General features: G+C 44.2%; 1 protein-coding gene across 5 annotated transcripts in view; it reads right to left on the reverse strand.

The window, feature by feature from the left end:
* Positions 1 to 17,756, reverse strand: part of SEL1L3 (SEL1L family member 3) — a 105,915-nt gene that overhangs the window by 13,557 nt on the left and 74,602 nt on the right. For all 5 annotated transcript variants that reach the window (XM_047091783.1, XM_047091780.1, XM_047091779.1 and 2 more), the window contains 6 exons: positions 16,949 to 17,125; positions 13,621 to 13,748; positions 11,264 to 11,347; positions 3,818 to 3,908; positions 3,601 to 3,685; positions 2,229 to 2,338 (listed from right to left, as the gene is read on the reverse strand). In XM_047091783.1, coding sequence (XP_046947739.1) covers positions 2,229 to 2,338; positions 3,601 to 3,685; positions 3,818 to 3,908; positions 11,264 to 11,347; positions 13,621 to 13,748; positions 16,949 to 17,125 — 675 coding nt within the window. The remainder of the gene's footprint in view (positions 1 to 2,228; positions 2,339 to 3,600; positions 3,686 to 3,817; positions 3,909 to 11,263; positions 11,348 to 13,620; positions 13,749 to 16,948; positions 17,126 to 17,756) is intronic.

Consider the following 17,756-nt stretch of genomic DNA (forward strand, 5'->3'; position numbering starts at 1 on the left):
CAACAGACATCATCTAAGGGAGTTTGGCTCTATAATGAGGCCTTTTACCACCAACTCCTAGTTCATTCCAGAAGAAATAATAATAGAAAAGATCATGTCCATTGAGTGTACTCAATGCTGCACTCGGTGCTTTACATTAAACATTTTTTTTTTAATGTTTATTTCTTTTTGACACAGAGAGAGACAGAGTGCGAGCGAGGGACGGATAGAGAGAGAGGGAGACGCAGAATCCAAAGCAGGCTCCAGGCTCTGAGCTGTCAGCACAGAGCCCCATGCGGGGCTCTAATCCACGAACTGCGAGATCATGACCTGAGCTGAAGTCAGAGGCTTAATCAACTGAGCCACCCGGGTGCCCCTACGTTAAACATTTCATCTTCATAACCTATGAGGTAAATACCTCCACCTTCCAAATGACAAAACACAGACTCCATGATTCAGTGACTTGCCGTGTATGAATAGCTATGAAGTGATAGAGATGTGGGGTTTTAACCCAAATAAAGAAACACTCAGGAGCACCTGGGTGGCTCAGGTGGTTGAGTGTCTGACTCTTGGTTTCAGCTCAGGTCATGATTCAAGGGTTGTGGGATCAAACCCCATGTTGGGCTCCATGCTGCATGTGGAACCCACTTGGGATTCTCTCTCTCTCTCTCTCTCTCTCTCTCTCTCTCTCTCTCTCTCCTTCCCTCTCCCCAGTTTGCGCACACTCTCTCTCTATAAAAAGAAGAAGACAGAGGAGGAGGAAGGGGAGAAGAAGGAGAGGAAGAGGAGGAGGAGGGGGAGGAGGAGGAGGAGGAGGGAGAAAGAAACACAGCACCTCTTTTAAAAACACAAAGCAAAAATTAAGATAGGCATAAGTTTCCAGCTTTTTCTCTACAATCAGACCCCAAAGCGCAACACCAGAAAACTGGTGTATAAGAAGGTAAAAACTATTGCAACTTCCATCGTGAAAATGACCCTGAGATCCTCACAGGAGAATTCTGATTAGCAGATGTCGAAGGAGTGAGGCAAACAGAAGATCACCATTAGCACATTAGCCACATTAATCACTGTTGTGGGCAAGATCTACTAAAGGATGATGAGATTAGTGGACAGAAATTTGAGGAGGAACAGAATATTTGCAGAGTTGCAAGCTCTCTCCCCAAGATATATATATAAATTAGAAAGAGAAAAATACCAACTTTACCGGGGAGCACCCCGGAAGAAACCACCTTAACCAAGTGACTGAGATCAGCCTCACTAGTAATGAGATACACTGACACCACATACATCTCAGACGATACACTGAGGACACATCACTTCTGTGCTTTCCTTGCTCAAGATGCAGAACTTCATTCAATTCATGAGGAAACAGAAGACAGAGCCCAATCGAGACGCACTCTACCTAATACCCAACCAGTGTTCTTCGTAAGTATCAAGGTCATGAGAGACAAAGAAAGACTGGGTGACTATTACCCACTGAAGACTAAAGAAATACGATAAATAAATGCAATGTGGGGCCCTGGATGGGATCCTGGAACAGAAGAAGGACATTGGTGAAAAAATAAGTGAAGTCCAGGTAAAACCTGAAGTGGACTGAATGGTACGGAACCATCACTGGCTTCTTAGATTGAGAACGGTATTGTGGTTATACGAGATATTCACATTAGGGGAAGCTGGATGATTCGTATATAGGAACTCTCCGTACTCTTGTTGAAACTTCTCTATAAATGTAAAAACATTCCACAATAAGAAGTTTCCCCCCCAAAAAGGTCACCAAGAGCAAATTCCTTTCACCGAATCGGTGGCCCAGCCAAATAAACAAACCACTTCTCATTTTGACCACACTTCCAATTTCTTCAGCTTCTATGCAGTGAGTCAGTTTGATGGGATCTGGAAGAAAGAATTCTTGGATTTGGAGCCAGAAGATCTGGGTTTCGGATCGGACTGCTTCACCTGCTACCTGCCTGGCCTTGAGCAATGTATCACCTTGTTGCAGTCTTACCCTCTCAATGATATGGTTATAATAATCCCCCCTTCATGAGACTGCTGTGACGATGGTATGGGAACCACAGTAGGTGCTCAATAAACGTTCACCATTACGGTTCATGCCTTCACAGAGCTATGAAAATGGATGAGGAATGACTTTGTGAACTGGGAAGAAGATAAAGATGGGGGGGGCGGCTTGTGAGGACTTGAGGCCTTGCAACCTCACAAACAGACACCACCAAGAGCTCGTTTCTGTTGTTTACCTGTGAGTCTCCATCTAATGCGGCTTGGGCGTACATCTGCACAGACAACTCAAGGTCTTGTGACTGGTTTTGGTGGCCATAGTAGTAAAGGTCTCCCATTTTCAGATATGCTGCAGGACAGAAAGCACAGGCCCATTTGTGAAGTGGTTTTATTTCAGACTGACATTTTCAATGGTTGGCCCAGTTGCGTGACGGAGAGTTTTTCCTACCGGAATGTGAAAACATGACATCATTGTTTCCTTGGTGTGCCAGGAAGGAAAACAAGAAAAGAGAAAAGAAAAGAAAAGAAAAGAAAAGAAAAGAAAAGAAAAGAAAAGAGAGAAGAGAAAAGAAAAGAAAAGAAAAGAAAAGAAAAGAAAAGAAAAGAGAAAAGAAAAGAAAAAAGAAAAAAGAAAAAAAAGAAAAGCTTTTGTACTGAGCATCACCATTTCTAGGCACATTTTTGTGCTTTGCCAGGCAGCTGTCCCGAATGGGTCTGTGAAAATCCCAGTCTGCAACTTTGCAGCCCAATTGGCCAAGATTGCTCTGGGCACTTTATTTCACATCTGAAATTTTGCTGCCTGGGTTTGATGACTGATGGGTATTTCTTTACTCTGTTCAAGCCATATATTTTATTTTCTCCCTCCGGAAAAAGTTTTGTTTAACAGCGTATGTATCATTCAATGTCTAGTCAGAAAAATAGAATCTATGTCAAGTAGTTCAAAAGATGGATTTCAACACTGAGGGTTAGTTGCCAGGGTGTTGGAAGAGCTGAAAAGGCAAATGGAGGAACAACCGACAATCCAGAGAACAGGAATGCAGGAAACTACTAGCATCCCTAGATCTGGAGGCCAGCTGAGACCACAGAGGCTGGATTGCCAGGCAGGAGCTGGAACCATAAACGTGCAGCCATTGCTGGAGACACAGCCCAAAGGAGAGAGAGAGAGAAGAGCAGAAATACTTGGGCTTCTCACCAGCACTCTCATTGGCTAAAACTAATCAGATGCCCCGGGGCAAAGGAGTCTGGGAACTGTAGTTCCTGGGGATCAGCCCCCTACTACACAGAGCAGAGTAGAGGAAGACAGGGATACATCTGAGGGCAAAAAAAAAGCAAACGACTGGCCCAGAGAATCTCTCCAAAACAACTGTCTCTTTGGGCCTCTCACCAACTCTGAAGAAATGGTAGGTTCAAGTATTCAGGGGACCACGGACAAGGAGAAGCGCATTGCTTGAGGCTGACGGCAGCCTCATGATCTTAACAGCAGAGATTTTTCACACTCTTTTCTAATTGTTTAGAAATATCATACTTCACACAAAGCTGTTAGATGTTCCCGGTTACTAAAGACTAAAAGCTCCCAACGCTTCAATTTAGCACCCATTTTTCTATACATACCAAACGAAGGAGCACCGATTTGAAAAACAGAGAAATTATAGTATCTCCAAACACAATTCACGCTCAAATATCTCTTGGCCAGATCCTAAGGGGGTGAAAGGGGAGAAAAAGTGAATTCATTAATATTTCAGCCAAGTGACTGATTTTGCCTTCCTACAACCCAATTCATTATCCTTAACCTTAGAGCTTCCATTCTGAGAAGAATACATTTACTTACTGGCCTCTCCTCACAGATGTGTGCTAAATTTGTCTGTGACACTTCAATTCCAGTTTCTGCTGCTAAAACATAATACAGCAAAGCTTCGTGCCTAAAAATAGATGATTAATAATAAATTTCATATAGTGGCTCTTACTAATATTCACAGAGAGCTTTATATTCAAGCATAAGAGGGCACAAAATAAGCAGTTTTTTTAAAACCACAAAATCATGAGTTTGTTGTGTGTGTGTTTTTTAAATAAATACTGTTGTTAAAAATACTGCAGGCACTGATTTATTTTCTACCTTAAAGGCTGAACTCACAGATAAGGGTGGAGAGCTAGTTGATGCAACAGCTACCTCTACTGGCCGAATGGTATATGGCATGCTGGCTGGGTTGTCTCTTAGCCTTTGGTCCTTGAATCCGTCCATCCCCGCTTAGAAGAGGTAAGCGGTAGGTAGAAAAAGCCCGGTTTTGTGAAAGGCTTCATGGGGCTTAGGATTCTGAGCAAGCTTAAAGCTGAGCTTTTGTGATGCATGAGAAGTTTGGCCGAGGAGAGGCAGTTGACAAGGGGCTGGATACCAATGGCCAAAACCACAGAGGAAAAAAAATAAATGCTCGATACTGCTCATAACTGAATGATCGCAAGACCATGAGACATGACTGTTCGCCTGTCGAAAGATTGGCACAAGATTCACAATACAGAGTAGCAGCTTGGGTTTGGGGAAACGGACAGATTCCTACAGCCGCTGGTTGTGGGAGGGCTGGTTAACCCAATGGTTAAATGCGGGAAGTCTTAAGAATGCCCACACCATTCAGCCAAGAGTTTTCCCCTTGTAAAGCTTTATTCTAAAAAAACAGAAACACGTGTAAAGATTCTGTGACCACAGAGTTCATGGGAGACCTGTTTATATGAACAAAAAACAACACTGGAAGCAACTTAAGTATCTGAAAATCAGTGAGTAGTTAAATTACCCCACAGTGCAGCCACTTTCAGATGAGGCCGTTAAAAATGATGTTGTAGAAGAGGATTCAAAAACGTGGAGAGATGTTTATGCGAAATTTTCCTTTCGGTTAAAAAAAAAAAAGAGGGTAGGATGAAAAACAGAGCAATTCCATTTTTGTAAAACAGAAATAAAACCAAATGTATCCATTCATATACACACACATGCAGATGCATGTATGGAGAGGAAACAGATAAAACTTAAAAATTATCTATCAAAATGGTAACACCACGGGGGCGCCTGTGGCTCAGTCGGTTAAGCATCCGACTTCCGCTCATGATCTCACAGTTCGTGGGTTCGAGCCCCACGGCTGGCTCTGTGCTGACAGCTCAGAGCCTGGAGCCTGTTTCGGATTCTGTGTCTCCTCTCTCTCTGTCCCTCCCCCACTAACGCTCTGTCTCTCAAAAATAAATAAAATGTGTAAAAAATTTTTAAAAAAAGGCTAATAGCACTTATCCCTAGGTGGTGAGAACCAAATCATTTTATTTTCATCTTTTTACTCGTATGATTTCCTCCATTTTCCTTGTGTTTCCCAGTTTATGGGTAAAATTTTATTTTAGCCGTATATAGTTGTTTCTAAAGCTTATTTTTCATTCTAAGCAGTTGACATTAAGAACTTTTTTTTTTAACTGCAACTCCACCTAGAAACTGGTTTATGGGAAGGTTGGGGAAACAAAGGAAGCAGATTCTGAAATCGTCTTTTCTACTCTGCTAAAGCAGCTTCTGGTGGCCCAACCCCTGGGGACAGGGAGAGGTGACTGGGGGTCAAATTAGGACAGTGAGACCTTCAATCAGACACAACGCAGGTCACGGGCCATGTAGCTGCTGAGTGAGCTGATTCTTGGCTTCTCAGACATCCAAGGCAGCCGACCAATTAGCCATGACCCATGCTAAAGAGACACAAGGCTGGCTGAGCAGTGTCCCCTACGTCACAAGCCAGAAAACGAGCCCACAGCACAGAAGACACCTAGGCATATTCTTACACAGCTTGCAAAAACCACATTTTGGGACAAGAATCTTCAGAACAGACAGACCCCAGATGGAGGGTCTGCAAAGGTGGCCCAGCAGAAAGTCCCCATCATTCTGCAACAGGGACCCATTCCCAAGGTCTTACAATCTCGCATTTCTTTGGAGACGCTTGAAGGCGAACCAGTGCCTGGTTTCCCCCTGGGGATGGATGAGGGAAAGAGAGGTGTAGACTTACTGGCCCAAGGTCAAATACTGGGCCGGATCCCTCTGCTGCCATATGGATGGAATGTGGCTCACATTATTATTAAAATGTAATAAAAGGACGTTTTCTTTGACAGCACTTTGGGCAGACTGTTAGAATTTGCGGGGGAGGCAGGAGGTTGATGCTTCCTGTAAGAACTGAGTCACTATGACAAACTTCAGAAAGTCAATATCTTGTCTCAAGCTACCTTGGTGGTGGGGAGGGGAGGGAGGGACGAGTTTTACAGGAAGACTTCCACTGTCCAATTAAATGTGTAAGCCAAGAGGAAATTTCACAGAATTCTCAAGCGTTTCCTTTGAGGAAGCACTGAAATCCATCAAAAAGAGAGGTCTAAAAAACATTGATGTCTGTAGAAATGCTGACTGGAAATCCAGCCCCGTGTTCCATCCTGCAGAAGCGATCATCGAAGGCTGGTGCTCTCCTATATCACCGCCATCCATAGGCGAAGCTTAGCACACTCAAGGCCAGACTTGCTCGGCTCATTAAGACTTCTGAGAAACGACACCTTTGCAGAAATCCTACCCACCTTACCTCCCAGTGCTTTGTTCTTACTTAATTGTGTTCCGACACAAACTGCCCGGAGGTATTAATTACAGATATTTCTATAATTATAATCATGGGACAAACATGTCGGCGGCACCTGCTATGGGCAGGACGCCCAAAGGCAAGCCATAGAACCGTACTGCCCTTCCAAGACTTTCTTCAAGGTTTAGGAAGCTAACCAGAGCCTCAAGCTTTATTTCCAATGCACCAAAGTGAAAATGTCCCCCAGACAGTCATTCTGACAAGGACTGGGGGTGGGGGGGTGGATGCGGAGAGGAGGGGATTTATGGTAAAGAACGAGTTTAGGGGCACATTTGCTATCCCCCCACTTCTGACTCGGCATACACATTTACAGAACTTTTGTAATGATACATATTAATAATCAATCCTTTAGCTGCTTGCTGTGAACTGTGAATCTGAGTACCTCTGAGCAGCTTCTCAAACAATTATGTTATTTTCTTTGTGCTTTCCTCTGCCGATGCCTGAAGCAGCTTATACTGGATGGATGGAAAAAAAAAAATCCTGGGATCTTAGTGGAATTCAGGACCCCTGGTCTATTGCAGAAAGGTGAATCTCTTTCAGCTAGAACTTGGCATGCCCCAAGCCCCCCACCCTCTGGCTAACCTCCTGGGTTGAATATTTAGGACATATTTAAGACAACGGACAATAAAACACCTAGCTCACAGATAAAACACACATAGGGGTAAAGCGGAGAGAAATGAAACATGACAGCCAGCCTCTCCTTAGCTGACTTCTTCTGGTGTCCGAGGACAGCCTCAGGCATGACAACATTATCTTCCGTATTATGCCTATACAGCAAAAAGCCCTCTTCTCAATCCTGCTCCTCTTTTAAACTATCCCATATAAATCCTGGAACAACACAGAAAAACACAAGCTCATCAAACTGACACACGTAATTTGAAAATAACGTCCAGAATAAATTCACTCACAGAAAATGAAGGGGGATGGACTTGGGACATTGATGGATGATTTAGTTCTATTGCAGCCAGATAGATGGTACCAAAAAAGCCACCCTGTGGTGTGGGAAGGCCAACAGTCATAGATTTCCTGTTTAACCCCAGGGCAAGTTTTGGGGCTTGGAGAGTGGGGGGAGATACAAGCACTTTGCCTCAACCATACTTTGACAACGATTTTCCCATTGTAATGGATACTAGATGTCCCTTCCTGCTGATAGAAAAAAAAAAAAAGGCTTTAAATCCAGATTGAAACTTATCTTTAACAACACTTAGCATCAGCATCAAGATTGGTAAGGATCGGAAGCAGCAAAAATATATACATGGTTGGCAGGAGAGCAAACTGGTAAAATCCTTTGGGAAAACCGTTGGCATCATCTGACAAAGTTGAACATGTACCTGCCCTATGACTCCACTCCTAAATTTCTATTGCAGAGCAACTTTTCTGATGCATGCCACAATCTACATAAAAAATGTTCATGGCCACATTGTTCTTAAAAACAACAAAAAAGGGAAATGCCAATGTGTGTTAATATAAGAAATGGGGAGCGCCTGGGTGGCTCAGTTGGTTAAGTGTCTGACTCTTCATTTTGGCTCAGGTCACGATCTCACGATTTGTGAGTTCGAGCCCCACATTGGGCTCTGTGCTGGAGCGTTCTGGGCTCAGAGCCTGGAGCCTGCTTCCGATTCTGTGTCTCCCTCTCTCGCTGCCCCTCTCCCACTTGCACTCTGTCTCTGTCTCTCAAAAACAAATAAATGTTTAAAAAAAAACACAGAAAAGAAAAAAAAACAATAAGGCTCAGGAGGATTGTTACTTCTGGGCATAGGGGTGGGGGTAGATTTAATCTGAGAGGGAAATGCAGGCTTCAACAGTTCTTTTTTTTTTTTTAATGCTTATTTATTTTTTAGACAGAGAGACAGAGCACGAGCAGGGGAGGAACAGAGGGGAGAGGGAGACACAGAATCGGAAGCAGGCTCCAGGCTCTGAGCCATCAGCCCGACGTGGGGCTCGAACTCAGGAATGGCGAGACCATGACCTGAGCCGAAGTCGGAGGCTTAACCGACTGAGCCACCCAGGCGCCCCAGAACTGTTCATTCTCTTATGTAGGGTTATAGGTGTTCATTTTATCATCACGCTTGAGAACTTACGTATATATCACATATTACTTCATACACATCAACCGTTATATGACAAAAGAAGAGAAGAACTGAACTGGCTTGTGCCACATCTCCAGCTCAAATGCTCAGCTCCTTTCACCTGGATTCTGAACTAACATGCCCCTTCTGACTCTCCCTTCTCTTTACCATCAAACACAGTTGTTTGGTTAAACAGCTCAGAACCCAGCTCTGTCATCTCAGTACCCTCTCCCAAAACTATCAATAACTCCCCACTCCTCACAAATAAAGTAAAAAGTGTATGACCTGCCACTTAAAGTTCCCTAGAGCAGCACTTCTTTGGTCTTATTCTATATCACTCCCTTTTACAAATCTCACCTGAAGGCAAACTGGAGGCTTAAAAATGTCTAGATTCATCCAGAATTTTCCTATCCTTTTGCTTTTGTTCCTGCTATTCCCTTCACCAGAAACGCTGTTCCCTGCATGGCGAAGTGGAAATTCCACCCACCCCTCAAGGCCATATCCTCTGCTACCTCTGTCATGAAGGCTGACCTAAGTCCCACAAACTGGACAGCATTTTTCCTCCTCAGAATCTTTCATGCTCTCGATATGCTGCTCATGGGTCTTGAGTTATGGTTGTTCTACTTGCCTTCGTTCATACATTCATTTGTTTTTGAGCACTTCCCAGGTACCATCAGTGCTGGGCACTGGGGTATAAGTCACAGGGCAATCAACAAGGGCCATCATGACCCTAACGGGAGTACGGAGTTAGGTAGGACTTCTGGGCAGAGGAAACAGCATGTTCAAAGACCCAGAGGTCAAACAGAGTACGGGCCATGTGAGTTCAGCATGAGAAGAGGTGAGGCCGCAGACTTCCCCAAGCCCTGCTTGTGGCATCCCCTGAAGCATATGACAAGATGAGGCACCCTGCATTTAAGTCTACTCCATAAAGTCCGCTGAACTGGACCCAAACTCACAAACAGTGGAGAATACACTTAACTTCCCCCTCCCCCTACCAAAAGAAAAAAAAGAAATCAATCTCATGCTGTGGCTGAATATTGCACGAAGGACAACAGGTCACAAAAATTAATTCATCTTGACCTTCACAGCAAATTTTAAAATGTGCTACCTGAAACGCTTTGTGATGTTAAATTCAAAAGCAGGCAAGTAATGTCAGCTATTAATAGGCACTCTCTTTATGGGAAAAACAGTGTCAAACATCTTGGTGTGTGGGTGTGTGTGTGTGTGTGTGTGTGTGTGTGTGTGGCGGTGTGGGGGAGTTTACAGATGTGCTCTCTCTGTGGGAAAATCCCTCGCATACACACTTCGGTATCTGAATGCTCTTTTTCCCCTCAGAAGCTTGTGGGGGTGGGAAGTTTGGAGGGTGAGAAGTAGAGAATAAATTAAAGTCAAATTTGGGAGTTTTATGAACTGAAGCTTACTTGGGAGACAAGACGAAACACCAGAAAAATTGTAAGGTGTATCAATTGCAAAATAACAATTTCATTAATTTTTTTTTTCTGATTGTGTAGAGTGAGGTTACAGATAATACGCTTTCACAGGATGATAATGATAAGCATTTCTTTTGGTGCTGTTTTCATTGGATTCATTTGCCCTGCCTTCTTTAAGATTCTCATTTACCGAACGCTATCTGCTGATTATGTGGGCACCCATGGACCAAAGGAGAAAATCGCGTTCTTTTGGACTCATATTTTAATTTTTAATTAAGGTTCAGATCAGAGTGTGATCTGTGACAGGTCTGGTCTAATATCTTTGAGGCTGTGGACTGATGGGATATGTGCTGATTTGCATGCCCGTGTTAGTTATTACTGAAATACCCAGATCATTTAGGCAAAAAAACCAGCCAAGAAAATATGGCCCAATGGAAAAGCAAGACAGAATGGGAGGACTGGCAGAAGAAAACAGAACGATGGATCAGGGGGGTTTGCAGTTTGGAAAGGTGTGCCCTTATTTGTAAAATCAAGGCACAGCAAACGGGGAGCATTTACAAGTCTTTACGTGCAGTGTCTCATCCCATAGGGTCCAGGATGAGACTTGCTAACTTCATCAGAAGAAAGTCAAAATGGGGAGACTGTTTGGCTATGACATCAGAGGTCTGGTGAGTGAGTTCCAGCAAACCCAGGCTCTCGGCCGTGGAAGATGTGGTAAAATATCAGTGGAAGGATGTAGCTTGAGCCCTAAACACACTGCTCTCTCTTCTTCCCGTGAGCTTTCTGTGGCCTGCCAGGGAGAGGCAGAGGTTCAGCTAGGACCCCCTGTGCTGTCGCCACTCTGAAACCAAGAGGAACAAGCTTGACCGGAAGAGATGTCAATACATTCATGTGTCTCTCAACTTGATGAATGTGGACGCTTCCCCTGGAGAACTAATTTTTGTGTATAATTAAACATGGAAATGCTATGTTTTCCAATCAACAGCCAATCAGTCTGTGATACTCTGAATATCATTAGTGGGAGGCCGTGATTTCCCTGCAAACTGCATTTTTGGTTGTATTTTAAGACTCCATCTCGTAAGACTACACGGACAAATTGAAAGGTGAGAGCTGAGAAAGTTCATTCTAACAGAAGTCCCCAGCTTACCATGAACCCTCCAGGTAGGCATTGAGGCCTTTGCGAATGACGTGGCCCAAGTAGCCATTTTTCTCAGCTACGTGCTTTGCCCATCTGAAAGGAAAGGAACGAGAAAATACCCAAACTGTGGCAAATAAACAATTGATTTTTCTTCATTTGATCTCAATAAATCCCACTTGGGAAATATTTTGCTTGCTAGAATTTTTATACAGCAACAAATCAGAACGAAACACTATGCATTTTGAGAGCTTTGCATTTAGTGCCTTTTCTTATGAATGCTCAGGAGTTATCATGCATGGAAACAAAGACACGAAAGGTACCTAATGAAAAATAACCACCAGTACAAAAAAAGACAATCTTTGCCAAGAGTTCTAGTACTCTCTCCATTAAAACATATATACTGATTCATTATAAGGTTCCTCATTTTTTTCTGTTCTCTAATTTCTCCTGGAGAATTTTATTAATAATGAACTGGCTTGTTGTAATCTTTAGATTTACAACCGCTAAAAGAATATTATAAGGGTACATAGCTAACAAGCTAATGGAAGGGGGAAATAAAATAATGTTTAAAAAATACTTGGTTAATATAAAGGGAGGGTCAGAAAATGGGGCAGAAGCACAAAGAACAGATGAGACAAATAAGGAATAAATAGTAAAATGGTAGATTTGAAACCAAATGTATCCATATGTTGCATTAAATGTAAATGGTCTAAATACACCAATTAAAAACGAAACTTTTCAGACTGAATTAAGAGCACACAAAAACCCAATTATATGCCGCTTAGAAGAAACACACGTTGAAATTAAAAGACAGAGAAGATTGAAAGCAAAGGCTGGAAGAAGATATAACATGCAAACTCTAACAAAAAAAAAGGCAGGTGTAGCAAAATATGCTGGTCATAAAACAAGTTTCAACAAATTCCGAGGGATTGAAATCATTCAGAATATATTCTTTGATTGTAGTGGGATTAAGCTAGAAATCAGTAACGAAAAGATAACAAGAAAACGTATGAAACATCTGAATGTTCACACCAAACATCCTGAATAACAATGATAAAGCTTCAAATCTGTCTAGGTCAAGTTTAATCACTGAGTTCAGGTCAGGTTGGATTTGCTCTCAAATGTCTGATGAAAGGCAGACTATTGGTGTGAGGGTGGTCTAAAGCAGAGGTCTGCAAAGTTTGTTTTCTTTTTTTCTGTAAAAGGCAAGATAGTAAATATTTTTATGGTCTCTGTTCATATTCATTGTTGTGTGTGTGTTTGTTTTACAGCGCTTTAAAACGTAAAATGTATTCTTAGCTCTTGGGGCCATACAAAACAGATGGTGGGACACATGGTATTTATGGGCCATAGTTTGCCAACGTCTGTAAAACATTTTCAGGTATGTGTGACCTCGAAAATGTGCCTCCTGTTCACCGTTCTTTAGGACATTACTGTACAATGTGCTCCACGAAAGTGTAGGAGTAGACCGAGAAAGAGGAAGAAATAGGGCCCAGCAAACAGAACCCAAAAGAGACGGAGAGGAAGGGAAAGGGAACCCTCACAATGAGGACAAAGTTAATTTCAGGAGGGTAGCTATGTCCTGAAGACTCCGGGAGAGATGTCCCCGAGAAGATTAGGTTATAGAATACCTGGTGGGTCTGGACATACGGAGAAGAGATTTAGACAACCCTGGGAGAATGTGGAGATTACGCACACGAGAAATGGTAAGTACGCAGAAAGCTAAGCAACTAAAGAACAATTAAATATAATTATTACCCCACAGAAAACAAAAAGCTGTGTAAGAAAGAAAAGGCAGTCCTAGGACACTGCATGGCTCAGCCATGCACAGCATTCACATGGTCATAATAATGGACACCCTGATACTAATCTAACCAAAATAATGATATATTTATTGGGAAAATGGGACAGGGTGGGAAGTGTGGATGTGTGGGATAGCAGGTGGCAGCTGAATGAGAGAGAACTGTATCTTTATCTGCCACAGTGAGACATCATTAGACAAAGCCTATGATGAAAATAACAAGAAACAGTGGTATAAACGTGTCATTTAAAGATAGAGGCAAATCATAAAGAAATAATTCAAAGATTGAAAGGGACTTATTCTTAAGAGCAGGAAAGAGTGTAGGTGGGGTGGGGTAGCAGATTTTCTGGTTTCCCTTGTCAAATTATTTTTTTTAGCTTGATTTCTAATCTATGTTTGCCTTGTGAAATCATGGGGTTCTTTAAACTATGTGCATGTATACCTGATAACAAAAAAAATTAAATTAAAAATTGCAAAACAAAGAGAAGGAACCCCATTGTCAGGCATTGTGAATGAATAAAGTACGTGGCTTTTCCTTCGCACACGACATCTGACAGATGCTTACACCACAGCCTTCTCGGGATCTCTAGGGAAGGTCTCCAGGTTGCCTGTGATATAATAGAGAGAACACCACAAGGTTCCTTCGATGTGTCCGCCTTGTGCAGCCTTATGGAAATATTCACCGGCTAACGTCTGTAGAGAGATAAGCAAAGTCATCTCATTGGTAAGGAGTCCTTCTAGTTGGGCTGGTTTCACCAGAGCCAACGTGGTGAGACAGACACTTAACGCCTGAGATTTTCACAGGCTCATAACTTCTGATATCTTTAGGAAAACCAAGTCAAGCTTCAGGAAGACAGCCAACCACAGAAGCTGGCCTCTGGATGTGATTAACGGTAAGCGAGTCTGTTAAGTTTACCCAGTAAATAAACAAGACAGCACGTGGCTAGGAATCACCTAACCCCCACAAGCTAAATAGGAGAACGTACCAGAAGTTACACCAGGTGAAAATCCAGGCATTTACTTTCCTGACCTTGCTTAATACCTTCCTTCAAACCCCTGTGCAGAAACTGCATTTCCAGTAGGAAGGTGAGAATTAGAATGTGACAATAAAAAATCCACACTTGCAGATACGTGGGCGGGTTACCAGACATTAGCAATGCAGAAGACAAACATTTACCAGGGTGTATGTTCCACTGGGTACTATTATTTTTCGGAGGCAGTTAGCTGTCGTTCTCAAGGCAGGGCTTCGGCATCAGACAGGCTTGGGTGTAAATCCCAGTTCTGTTCCTTACTAGCTGTGTGACCTTGGGCATGTTAGTTAATCTCTCCAACTGAGAGTTTAACTCAATTTCTTCAACTGAAAAATGTGGCTTCTGATAGTACCTAGCAGGAAAAGCTATTTCAAGGATTTTTTTTTAATTAAAAATTTTTTTAATGTTTATTTTCGAAAGAGAGAGACAGACAGACAGAGCGTGAGTGGGGGGAGGAGCAGAGAGGGTGACAGAATCGGAAGCAGGCTCTGGGCTCTGAGCTGTCAGCACAGAGCCCGACACAGGACTTGAACCCACGAACTTTGAGATCATGACCTGAGCCAAAGTCAGATGCTTAACTGTGGGCCACCCTGCCGCCCAAAGGCTGTTTCAAGGATTAAATGAGATGTATTCTCAAGGCTTAGTACGATGCTTCACAAAAAATAATCTTCCGGTCCCCCATCCCCCAAATCTGCTGCTGCCTCAGTCTTGCCCACCCCACTAAATGCCCTCTCCACTCTACCTCAATAAATGCCAAACACTCTGAAGTCACCCTGACTCCTCTCCCCTTTCACACCTCACGTCCAAAACACTATCAACCCAGTCACCTTGACCTTCAATGTACATACATAGTCGAGCCACATTTCCGACCCCTTCTGGGGTCACCCGTCCTTTCTCCCTTGGATTCAATACATTAACCCCCTGCTCCCCTCTTGTCTTCTTTAATTCTAGTCTCTGCTAGGATCCAGGGGCGGCTTCTAAAACAGCACGTCAGGGGCGCCTGGGTGGCTCAGTCGGTTAAGCGTCCGACTTCAGCTCAGGTCACGATCTCGCGGTCCGGGAGTTCGAGCCCCGCGTCCGGCTCTGGGCTGATGGCTCAGAGCCTGGAGCCTGCTTCCGATCCTGTGTCTCCCTCTCTCTCTGCCCCTCCGCCGTTCATGCTGTGTCTCTCTCTGTCTCAAAAATAAATAAACGTTAAAAAAAAAAATTTTAAAACAGCACATCACTGCCCTGTCCAAAGCTGCCCACAGGCTTCCTATCTTCCTTGGAGCAGCTGAGTCCTTACAATGACCTGTGCCCCTGCCTCCCCAACCTTATCTCCCACCTATGCCCCTCGCCTGCTTTCTGCTGCTGCGGCTCCAGCTTCCCGGTCATTCCTTGAGCATGCCAAGCTTGTTCTCCTCTAGGGCTTTTGCCCAGGCTGTTCCCTCATTCTGGAATGTTCTCCCAGATACATGTAAGATCTTAGGAGTCTCTGTAATGTCACATTATCAGAGAGGCCTTCTCTGATTTCTTGCTTTATTGCCCCGTGACACATATCTCCACCTGCTCTCATGTTATATATTTCTTTGTTTATGGTCTTTCCTCCCCACTGGAATGTAAGCTTCCCAGGATCAGGGACTGTTTTTGTCTGCTGCTGTATCCCCAGGGCCTGGAAGAGTGCCTGGATGGGCATTCGATGGAATTTGCAGAATGTAATGGTGCAGAAATTATAATTACCATCATCAATATTAATAATGAGGGGCTTTCACTTTGTGCAAGGATCCAGGCCCTGCCTCCACTAAGTGTGTGGCTCTGAGCAAGTGACATAACCTCTCAGAGCATTGAGGGTTCCTTCTGCAAAATGGGTGTAACAGCAGCTATTGCAGAGGATAGAATGACGCGGGATGCATGTCAAGTATCTGTGAGTCTCTGTCACAGAGAAAGTGCTTCACCAACGCTGAAGACTATCACTGTTGTTTTCGCTATCATTTTTATTTAAAAAAAATTTTTTTTAATGTTTATTTATATTTGAAGGAGAGAGAGAGAGAGAGAGACAGAGTGTGAGTGGGGGAGGGGCAGAGAGCGAGGGAGACACAGAATCGAAAGCAGGCTCCGGGCTCTGAGCTGTCAGCACAGAGCCCAATGCGGGGCTCGAACCCACGAACTGTGAGATCATGACCTGAGCCGAAGGTGGACGCTCAACCTACTGAGCCACCCAGGCGCCCCTTCACTATCATTTTTAAAAAATGTTTATGTATTTATTTGGAGAAAAAGACAGTGAGAGCAGGGGAGAGGCAGAGAGAGAGAGGGAGAGAGAGAATCCCAAGCAGGCTCTGAGCTGTCGGCACAGAGCCTGACATGGGGCTCAATCCACAGACTGTGAGATCATGACCTGAGCCAAAAACAAGAGGGCTGCTTAACCTACTGAGCCACTGAGGCACCGCTGTTTTTACTCTCATTAAATCTCGTCTCATTTCCGGTAACCCTCTCTGGACCCAGCTCTCTTTCCTTCTCGTAATATCAATCTCTGCACTGCCTCTGATGCATTGTCATCTTGTATCATCTCCCCCTTCCTCCCTAGTTCAGGCCCTCCTCCTCCGGGAAGCCTTCCTGACTGCTTTGGTCTTCACAGTTTCCCATTAAGAACCGTTTGGGTCACAGCAGTTGGCACACACTGGACACTTGGCTAGATGCCGTCCTTGGTGTTTGGCTATCTTATCTTCCTAACTGGACCCTTGAGTTTCTTGAGGATAGGGTCTGCGTCTTGGCTGGCATCTGCACCACCCATGGGGCCTCATCCTGCACCGCCCACGGGGCACATAGGACCTTCAAGGCTCCATGAGCTGGTGGCCACCTGCACAGCTGCTCCTCAAGACTTACTTGATTCCTTTCAGGAATTCCTGGGAAAATGCCATCCAAATGCAGGACTCCAAGATTGTACGATGCATCCGGGTTCCCCATCTCTTCTGCTTTTAGCCAGTACTTGGCCGCTTTGGCATAATTTTTCTTGAATTTGTGGTAATACCATCCTAAGCCATTGACTGCCTGATGCAATCCCTGGGTTTTAGAACAACAAAAAAGAAATTACTTTTTTTTTTTTTTTTTTTTTTAAGTGAAACCTAAAGAGAATCAATTGCTGTGAAAGCACTCTGCCTGAGTCTGAGCAAAACCTTTCCTATCTCTTTTTGGGGGCAGATGGCATTAAAGAGACGCTAAGAGTTAGAAAACACAAGCCTGCCTCAGAGCCTTCCCAGGTGGGTTTCTTCCGGCTGCTGCTGGGATTCTTGCCTCCTGGCCCCGTGGTCATGCTGACCCCCCAAAGCCTCACTCAGCTCCTGGGGGCTCTTACGCAATGCCCTTGTCCACAAAAGGCTGCTTACTGCCCTGCAGTGTCAACAGTGACCTTGAAACTCACAAGCGCTCACCCGCGAGAGGACGCCAGGCCCTCCCCCAACCCCCGGCTGGGACAGTTTCTAGGTGACCCGCCTGCCCATCTGTTGCTTCCTCTGCCCCAAACACCAACAAATCCTCTGAGGGAAGCGGCGGGCAAAACACAGGTGCTTCGGGGCCACTTAGCATCCCGGTTCTGACAGGTGGAGTCTGGTGCGGCTGAGGCAGAGGTGGAGGGCGGTGGAGATGGGAGGCGGGTTTTCAAATTGTGTCTAAACCTGGGGCTGGTACCAAGGAA

Source organism: Lynx rufus, unplaced genomic scaffold (assembly GCF_022079265.1).
Source record: "Lynx rufus isolate CCGP_SWC_20201006 ecotype Redwood Valley unplaced genomic scaffold, mLynRuf1.p SCAF_3, whole genome shotgun sequence".
NCBI lineage: Eukaryota > Metazoa > Chordata > Mammalia > Carnivora > Felidae > Lynx > Lynx rufus.